This window comes from Panonychus citri, unplaced genomic scaffold (genome assembly GCF_014898815.1).
Source record: "Panonychus citri isolate SS breed McGregor unplaced genomic scaffold, ASM1489881v1 Contig00072, whole genome shotgun sequence".
NCBI classification, from domain to species: Eukaryota; Metazoa; Arthropoda; class Arachnida; order Trombidiformes; family Tetranychidae; genus Panonychus; species Panonychus citri.
In genome coordinates this window covers 136,408-147,212 of record NW_026515477.1, presented here as the reverse complement: position 1 = coordinate 147,212, position 10,805 = coordinate 136,408, and the positions used below count along the sequence as shown (strand labels likewise).

Here is a 10,805-nt window from a genome sequence, read left to right as displayed (position 1 = left end):
AGGGGGGCTAAAGTATAATCTTACCTTTATTTTTATATAAAAAATGTACCAAATTTTAATAGTGCCGGTGATAAATAACGGAAATCTCTTCAATCGAAGGTCATCATCCCATCCAACAGCAGTAGTTGCACATTCAAAATTTTCGTGCCAATCGAAAATGTCTTGATCATTATCACCATTCAATCCATATATATTTAAATTTGGCTCAGACAAGAGATAATTTTGCATTATCGATTCTTATTAAGTTTTTTTTTAAATTACAACTTTCTTATTTCAGTTTTAATTCCCTTAATTTTTATAATTGATGCTAAATTAAAAATCTAATTATTATCACAAAACCCAAATTAATTGTGAAATTGGCCAACTTGCTCTTTAAGCTGTTATAGTCAATTACAAAGAATAAGGTAAAAAAATTGGTTGGAAACTTACCAATTCAGAAAAACAACTGTCAACCGAATTTTGAAACAAACCAATGGTTCAAGATTGAAAACGCAAAACTCTTGAAAATAACAACTGAATAATTTTTCAAATTAAATCACCATCCTGCCTTGGTCGCCATATGAATCGTAAGATTCGAATTCACCTTAAGAATATTACTAATTATTATAAACAATCACAATTAATTCAAAGACTTAAATATAACTTAAGAACTTTAATGTTGATTAAGGGAAGAGGAAAGTGCGACTGAATGTAAAATACAATGTATTACAATAAGACCATGAAGATGATCATGATCAAAGTATCATGATCACCTCTAGAACCTTCTAAAATCAATAACGTATATTTAATAACATTATCATGGTCATCATCATGGTACCATCAACAGAAACAATACATAGTCTACAATTAATCGATAATTTTGTTACAAGTTCCATTAATTTTGATAATTTATCAGTTAACCTATCTCTCTATATAGCCGTGGAAATTGAGTTTGTGCTTTTTATTTTATTCCTTTGAGCATCTTGGTTGACTAAAGCAAATTAAAAATATAAAAATGTAGAGTTGGTAGTGTTAAATTTATCTAATCAATCGTTGTGATTAAGTTATGAAGTTTTGCGCAAATGATTTAAAAAAAGCACAAACTCAATTTTCACGGCTGTATATCTGTTGATGTATTGACCACATTGATACACTTGTTCTGCATATTTGGGTGTAAACCAAGAAGTGAGAACTTGTCTACCCGGAAAAGCAATAGAGCATAAGCATAAGCTGATGTTTGTGCTTTAAAGTTTATTGTGAGTAATAAAGAATCGCGAATGTCCCACAACAGACAATTAGTGAGATTAGACAAATATTGTATATGTAGCTTCTATTACAACTTTCTGAGGCCACTTTACATGTATAGTTGATGTTCATCTCGATCTCCAAAAGCCCTGTAAATAGTAATATCATGTCAGTTTTTGTCGTTTCGATTTTATGCAAAATGATTTAATTATTTGATTAGATAAAACTTTTTCTTTCTTTCAAGGCTTTCTTTTTTTGATTATCCAAGGACAATATGCAAATACATTTGATAAATATGATCTCTTTATCAACTATTTTTATCATTGATTTATTGCAAAATATAATTAATATAATCTTATCTATGATGGAAATGATTTATTTGCGTATACATGCATTGAGCACATTCGTAGGTAGCTAAACGATGTAAAGATAAGGTCGGTTGCAGTTTAAAATACTAAATTATCTGAAATTGTGATAAGAAGATGGCGATTCAATTAAATTGCTAACATTTTTCTTGTTTTTATCACAATTTAAGGTAAGAAATTTTAATTTTAAACTGCAACTCGCTTTACTTACGATCAGATAAATTTGATTCATTTTCATTCGTTAACAAAATCGGTTATCGAGAGAAATTCATTCTTTTATTTTATTTATGATAAATGGTTAACGATTTCACCAAATCTCTTTTTCTCCCAAGTGATATTATTCTTAATTGCTATCGATACGATTTTAATTAATTTGTTTCCGTTGATTTATTATTATTGTTTTTGATTTTTTGTTAACTGTCCTGATATTTTGTCTAGTTGGAAGCAAAGAACATGGATATTAAATACAATGATAACTTTATTCATCGTAAATGGAAAGTGAAAGAGGATGTGGTCATCTCGGGAATGTCTGGACGATTCCCGAAATCAGAATCGGTGGATGAGCTTGCTGATAATCTGTTCAAATCTGTTGATATGATGACCGGAGGAAATGATCGATTCCGTTCAGGTAATTGAATAATTTCAATAGTTTGGGTAGAAAAGTTCATCTTGTTCAGTTGTTACTCTTCATGATAATAACTTTAATTGCGAAAAAGTGTTTTTGTTTGCGCTGCTGTTTAAAAGCAAAGATTTGCGAATCAGTCTAATTATCTTAGGTTTATCATAATTTATAAATTGCTGTTAATGGTCGGATTGATTGATTTATAGGTCATCATGGTTTACCTCAAGCAAGTGGAAAAGTTTGTAATCTAAACAAATTCGATGCTCAATTTTTTTCGATTCCTGAATATCAAGCTCATCATATGGATCCACAATTGAGAAAGTTACTGGAAGTTACTTATGAGGCGATCATTGATTCGGGTAAGAAATGATTATCGATCAATAGTTTATCAAGAGTTTCATTAATATTTAAATAGTTATGATGCTTTGTGTGCACAAACTCTAATAAGTGTAAAACTTTTTTACTCTATAAATTCGGACAATTTTTTATTATCAACTAATCATAATAAAACTGATTGAAAACTTTATTTCATTTCTTTTCAGGTTTGTCAATTGAAACGTTAAGAGGTTCTAAAACTGGATTTTTCTATGGGTCGTCGTTTGCTGAGACCGAAATAGCTTGGGGTGGAGCCACTTGAGTATCCTGAATACAAACAAATGTATACGACATTGATTCCTTATATTTTCGATCTGAAAGGACCAGTGTGTCACTTTGACACCGCCTGCGGGTCAAGTTTCGCTGCTCTAAATGAAGCATTTACAGCTATTAAGTTAGGGATTTGTGATAAAGCTTTGGTCGCTGGATTCAACATTTGCTTAGTACCAGCGGTCACTTTGCAGTTTCGTGACCTACAAATGGTTTCCGTTATGGTAAATCAAAATGTCTCGATGAATCAGCTGATGGTTATGGAAGATCTGAAGGCATTTGCTGTATCGTATTACAAAAAGCATCAGATGCTAGACGCATTTACTCAACGATAAATAATTGCCGATCCAATGCCGATGGTTATAAAGATCAGGGCATTTCATTTCCTTCGATCGATTTACAACGACAATTGATTTATGAAACCTACACCGAAGTTGGTCTTGATCCAACCAAAGTAAAATACGTCGAAGCTCATTGTACTGGTACTCAAGCCGGTGATCCGTTGAACTAAACGCAATTTACGATGTTTTTTGTATTGGTCGAGATCCATCAACTCCTTTGAAAGTTGGATGTTTAAAATCAAACATGGGACATGCTGAATCTGCATCAGGTATTTGTGCTACAATTAAGGCCAACATTATATTTCAAACAGGTTTGATTCCTCCTAATTTACATTTTAAAACTCCTAATCCAAAGATTGAAGGACTAATGAATAAGAAAATTGTTCCAGTTACAACAATTACTCCTTTCGAAGATGAAATTATTTCACTGAATTGTTTCGGTTTCGGCGGTGCTAATGCTCATGTTATTCTCCGTGGTCATAATGTTCAGTCATCGGCTGATGAGTTCAATTTAACTCTATCAAAATTACCTCGATTAGTAAATATCCCTGGTCGTTCAGTTGAAGGCATAAAATGTGCCCAAAATTACCTCGAATCATCGGTCAATAAATTAACCAGATCATTCCTTGATCTTCTTAATGGATATTCAAAAACTCGTAAAATGCCTCATCGTGGATTCACATTGATTGAAGGAGAACCTGGAAAATATTCAATGAAACATTTTATTGGAAATCAACTCGATTCAGTTGAACGGAAAAAAGTCTATTTAACATCATCAACTACTGCAATTAACGTTCATTCGGATTTAAGAAAATTGCCTGTTTTCTCCGATACAATCAATAGATTGACAACTTATCTCACACCATTTGGTTTGAATTTATTTGATCTCGTTTTCGGTGAGATTAGAGTTACCAACTCTTTGGAATCGATTGTTACATCAATTGCTATTCAATTGGCGATTGTTAATATTAAATCGATACAATTAAATATCGATGGAGTTGCGATTCCAACAATTGGATCTTTGATTTATCTTTATGCCAACAACAAGTTGACTGAACAAGAAGTCATTCTAACGGCTTATTGGTTTGGACATTTCGTCCAAATAAAGAATCAATCAATAATTAATCCAACAATTGAAGTTTTATCGTCATATGAACAAATTGAACCTCATTTATCAGAAGGAATCAAACTCACAAAGAAAACATCAGGTAAATCATGTATCATCTCTGGACATTATGATGAAATGTTTAATACAATTGTCGATCTACAAATGGCTAATATTAAGGTCAAATGGCCTAAAGAATCGCTAGAGAACGATGAGTTTTTTGATTTCAATACGGTTCTGTTTATGCGTCCAATTAAATATCAAGGAATCATTAATATGAACCATTTAAAAAGTTACCTGATCAGAAATATCCTTCAGCCAGATGAGTACATTCGTGTGATTTTAGAGTTGACAGAATCAGCTTCATCCATGATAGTCAACGCAGATGATCAACATTTCATCCGAAATCAATTTCTAATCAACAAAATTCACCATCTAATCTGATTCGATATGATTTATCCAACAAAGGGTTTCTATCTGGTTACAGTTTATTTACTTGTTTAGGTAAAATTTACGCTGACCAAGGAATCGACTATTGTCTTGAACATTTATATCCAACTGTTAATTATCCTGTTCCAGTTGATACTCTTTCACTTAATTCATTAATCAAATTTGATCATTCGGCTGATTGGAAAGTCTTCAAATATCCTGAACACTTTAATGACACGCAAGGCTCAACAACTAGTATATTTCGAGTTAATCTTACTGATTCTGAAGATTGGTTTTAGCAGACCACAAGATCGATGGCAGAATACTTTATCCAGCGACGGGCTTAATGATGTTTGTATGGTACACAGTTGCTAAGTATTTCGGAACTGTAGTAACACGATTTCCAATTGAATTCCGTGATATTAGACTGACTCGAGCTACAGTTTTAACCGAAAAGGAGGTTAAGTTTACTGTTCAGTATTTACCTTATAACGGATCTTTTAGTATTTCCGAAAGTGGTGCTGTTGTTGCTTTTGGTAAAGCATTTGGAAACCCAGATTTAAATCTGGTTAGAAATTATCATTCTAAGCTTGACAAGGAATCTCGTGAATATTATCTCAGTAAAGAAGATATTTACAAAGAGTTGCGAGTTCGTGGTTACGATTATGGTCCACATTTTCAATGCATAAAATTAGCTTCGAGCTCAGGATCACATGGGAAAGTTCAATGGCGAGAACCAAATAGTTCGCAATTAAAAGCTTCATCCATGATAGAAAGAGCACAAGCAGGATTTTTCAGCTTTCTGAAAACCTGGATAACATTTACTGATTCGGTCTTACAATTGGCCTTATTATTTAATAAAAATAACCGTGATCTTTATATTCCGACTGGATTTCCGTTGTTAATTTGTGATCCATTTTCTATTATGCAGACAGTTAATCGTTTCAATAGATCATCTCAACCCACTAGAACCACAAGTGCTTCAGAATCAACGAATGAAAACTCAATTGGAGATGAAAGTTTAACTGGAAATATAACACAGAAACACTTATACGCTGAATTTGATGTTCATCATGATCCAATTACACAAACATTGTCAACTGATGGTGTTTGGGTCAGAGGGCTCAATGCAACCGATACTAATCGGAGAAACCAATTAGTTATTCTTGAAACTTATGATTTCACTCCATTCGATGAAAGTGGTGCTGTTGATGAAATGACCTTACAATCAATCGAATCATATTCATCACTGGTCTTTGGTCTTATTGATTTGTTACGAAAAAAGATTCTAACCTCGAGTGACTGTAACATTGATCAGGAAATTGCATCATTAACAAACACCATTAACCTGAAAAAAGACCAACATTCATTGGCTAATTATTTGATCTGTTTGTGTCGAGGAGAAAAACCAACGACATCAGAATTTGCCTCTAAACTATCTGATGACTTACTGATTGGTAAAAATTCCGTTTTTTATTCGAATCAACGATTTTTAAAGCCATTCGTAAATACTGCGACACTTCATGAATATTATGGTGGAGATATTGATTCGCAATCAAAAATTGTCGAAATCAATGATACTCAATGTTTTCTTTTTGATTCCGTTCAATCATTTCTCGAAACACAATCATTAGGCTCAATGAAAGTCGATTATACTTTGGTTCGATCTAATGTACCTGAATCAGAGACCGTTGATAAACTTTCGACTGTGAATATGATTGTTTGGAATATCGACGAGTCACCCGCTCCAAGTGATCTAAGTAAAAACGATTTAGTTATTTACAAAATGACTAATCAGTCGATTGATTCATTTATCTCAAATATTGATAAAATTCAATCGATTCTGAAACCCAATGGTCATTTGTTGGTATTGACCAGAGAGAACTCATCAAACTTAGAAAGTCTCAGATCAAACCCATTTTTTCAAAATCTATTGAAAGATTTTCTTCCAAATTCAATTGATTCAAATTCACTGATTGAAAAAATGAAAGAAAATAATTGGGTTTGTATAAGTAAACGAACACTTTCACCTGATTCGTTACCTTTGGTCGGATTAATGTTCAAAAAGTTACCAGAATCGATTAATCTTGAGAAACATAAGATTATCCGAGTTAATCCATTTGAATATTCTTGGCTCGATAATCTCAAGGATGAAATAAAAGCCGACGAAGAATCAATCATTTGGTTGGTTAGTCAAAATGTTTCCGATGTAAGTGTACTCGGTTTAGCTAAATGTCTGAGTTTAGAACCTTACGGATCTCGAATTCGTTGTGTTGCTCTTCAACCTGGTTCTAAAGGAATCGATTTATCATCAATTGATTTGCATAGTCCAACTTTCCGTCAACTAATAACCAATGATTGTAAATTCAATATTTATGATGATCAACTTGGATGGGGAGATTATTGTCACTTCGAGATACCAACTAAACCAGAGACCGATAGCAAATGTTTAATCCAAAGTAAAGATGCTTATGTCCAGTGTTTAATTCCTGGTGATCTTTCATCACTTGTATGGACTCAATTCAATCCAATTCCTGATTCTAAAAAAGGTCAATCTCTTGTGACGATCAACTATTCATCTCTTAATTTCAAAGATATTATGCATGCGACTGGAAGATTACCTTCTAATCTTAATCCCGATTGGCGCACTCCTGTAGAGATGTCAACACCGATTGGAGTAGAATATGCTGGTGTCGATTCGAATGGTAATCGAGTTATGGGTATTGTCCCTCATCGAGCATTAGCCACTAAACTGATAATTGGATCAAATGATTTCTGTTGGTCTATTCCATCGACATGGAGCATGGAAGATGCAGCAACCGTACCAGTCGTTTACACAACTGTGATTTATAGTCTATTGATTCGAGGTGAACTTCGCCAGGGCGAGTCTGTTCTTATCCACGCAGGAACAGGAGGTGTAGGAATTGCAGCGATAAACATTTGTTTAAGTATGAATTGTAAAATCTTCACAACGGTTGGTTCGGATGAGAAACGAAAGTTTCTTCAAGAACAATTCCCTTCACTGGACGAGACGAGTTTCGCTCATTCGAGATCAACTTCATTCGAAGAACATGTTCTTAGACACACAAATGGTCGAGGTGTTGATGTGATTCTCAATTCATTATCTGAGGACAAACTACAAGCAAGTGTTAGATGTTTAGCACCGGGTGGTCGGTTCCTTGAAATCGGTAAATATGATATGATGCAGAACAATAAGATCAACGTGGGGCTTTTCGATGAAAATAAAACTTTCCATGCTATTCTGATCGATGCGTTCACTAATTGTTCGAGTTGCTTTGCTGAGAATGAAAATATCACGAAAAAGTACCGAGAGAAAATCAAAATACTTGTAAATAAAGGAATCATTTCAGGAATAGTAAAACCCCTTCCCCGAAAAGTGTTCGCGGCAGATCAAATTATGGAAGCTTTTCGATTTATGGCCTCAAGTAAACACAGTGGTAAAGTGTTAATTAAGATTAAACATGAAATTAGGGATGAATATTCCTCGACAACGAAAACATCAAAAGTCGTTGATAAAATATTATCAACTAAATCGATCCCATTATCAATCGCAGCACCGCTTTTCTATCCAAATAAAGCTTATATTATCGTTGGTGGATTTGGTGGATTTGGTTTGGAATTAGCATCTTGGTTGGTCAAAAAAGGTGTTCGTCAATTGGTCCTTAATTCTCGATCGGGACCTAAATCATCTTATCATAAATTTTCTTTGGAGCGATTAGAGTCACTTGGTGCTAATGTCAGCATATCGACACATGATTTAACTAATGAACGAGATTGTTGTTTACTTTTCGAGTCCCTTTTACCTCATCCAATTGGTGGGATATTTAATTGCGCTCTCGTTTTGTCTGATGCTTTATTATCCGATCAAAATGCTGAAACTTATGAAAAAGTTTGTTTATCTAAAATTAGCATAACAAAGAATTTAGATAAATTAACTCGCTCGTTGGCTCCAGTTGATTATTTCGTTTGCTTCTCATCAGTCGCTTGTGGACGAGGTAATACAGGTCAATCTAATTATGGATTAGCCAATTCTTACATAGAATCGATTTGTCAAGAGAGATTCAAACATGGACTTCATGGCCTAGCGATTCAATGGGGATACGTTGGTGATGTTGGATTTGTTGTTGAAAAAATAGGTGTTAACATTGATTCAGTTCGTGGAACTGCAGCTCAACGAATGCACTCTTGTTTCTCTGTACTAGAACGAGCATTAATCTATCCTTCTCCGGTTGTATCGAGTTGGATTCGAGCAATCGATAGGAAAAAGTTTGCATTTGTATCTAGAGACATAATCAGCTCAATCAGTCACATATTAGGCATCAAAGATATCAATTCGCTTGATCCTCATGTTACTTTAGGTGAACTTGGTATTGATTCATTGATGGCAGTCGAAGTTCAACAAGTTTTAGAGAAACAGTACAGTATTTCAATGAATTCGAAAGAAATTCGAGCCCTTACCATCATTAAATTGAAGGAATTATCAAACAAAATAAAAAACGATAAACAAACATCAGAATTATTAACAAATAGCAGCTCGAACATCAATGAATTGAATGGTACGAAAGAAAAGTTTGGATCACTTTTATCTCTTCAAGTTCCAGAAGCAATAATCAGTAATCTTAATGATTTAGTAAAATCAAATTCATTCAAACCAATTTATTATGTTCCTCCAATTGAAGGAAATTATGATTTGTTGAAATGTCTCGTTGATCGTATTAAAAGACCAGCACTTGGCCTTAATTGGACTTACGATCTTTCCTCTCTTACCTCAGTCGAGTCTGCTGCATATTATTATGCTGATTATCTGACCGAATATCATTTACCAAATGACAAATTACACATGGTTGGCTATTCATTTGGAGGAATTATTTGTTACAATATCGCTTGTGAATTGGAGACTCGATTTGATTAGGTGATAATTGATCAATTAATCGACTCAATTATCGAAGATTAATTGTTTAAATTAGGTTGTTATCTTCTTAAAAGTCTCGAGAAATAAGGTGGCAGACAATCAAACAATAACAATTAAATAAATTAATTAAAAATCCGTTACTGAGTTAAAAGCTACCGAGTAATAATAAATACAAGAGTGGACCAATAATTGAGAAATTAATTCTTATTGATGCTGATTGAAAACAAAAATGTCGAGAACTATACTGACGATATAATTATACAAGAGACTGAATTTGTTAAAGGAGCATTCGAAGAATACGAATTTGGACGCGAATCAATCGATCGGAAATAGCTCATTGTTCCAATCGAAAGAAAGATTCGAAAAGTTCACAAAAATAATGATCGATAAAGGAATTCCCGAAGATAAAGCAGATATGATTTCTAAAGTTAATGAGTTAACTTTTCAAAAAGGACAAATGCTCATCAATTATTCACCAAAACTGAATTCGAAATTAACTGAAATAATTCATATTCGAGCTAAAACTGATTTACCATTATTCCAAAACGCAAAACAAACTCAATTCAAAGTAAGTAAACATTTAAACTCATTGGTTGATTTACCAATTTTATTCGAAACAATTACTAATCAACTGAATATTTCTTTATTTTCTCTTAGCTTGGAACCGAACACTATTTTGAAGGTAATCACCACACTGTAATCGGAGCAAATTTGGACGCAATCGATCAAATAGCAAACAATTTCTTCAATATACAAGAAGATGATATCATTTTATAATTCATCTCTTGTTCTTTTTCACTTATTATTAATACATTACGATCATTTTTTAAATTTGAAAAGTGGAAATATAAAAATGAAAGAATCAGTTTATCATGATGAAATTTTCTCATGTTCAAACAACTACTATTAGAATAAGTTTAAAATTATTTTGAATAAAGAGCTTGGAGCTCCCGATTGTCGATTGCTGTGCAAATATAAAATTCATGGAGAAATAATAATCAATCTATTTTTGAATGGAGACACATTGATTTCGATAGTTTACATTTTTAACTGGACAAGTTAAAGTTAATTACAATTGTAATAAAGCTTCAATGGATGTTAATGGTCACTATGCTGGTCACTTTCTTGTTTTCTTGTCTGA

The 10,805-nt window shown here is 33.2% G+C and overlaps 1 protein-coding gene across 1 annotated transcript; it reads left to right on the top strand.

Moving 5' to 3' along the window:
- The first annotated feature begins 2,042 nt into the window (after positions 1-2,042).
- LOC128386700 (fatty acid synthase-like) lies at positions 2,043-10,637 on the top strand. Its single transcript, XM_053345773.1, is given in 9 exon segments — positions 2,043-2,217; positions 2,418-2,570; positions 2,754-2,835; positions 2,837-3,069; positions 3,072-3,356; positions 3,359-4,701; positions 4,704-5,022; positions 5,025-9,658; positions 10,322-10,637. Coding segments are annotated over 9 exon segments (7,344 nt in total). The 3' UTR covers positions 10,442-10,637.
- Positions 10,638-10,805: the final 168 nt, after the last annotated feature.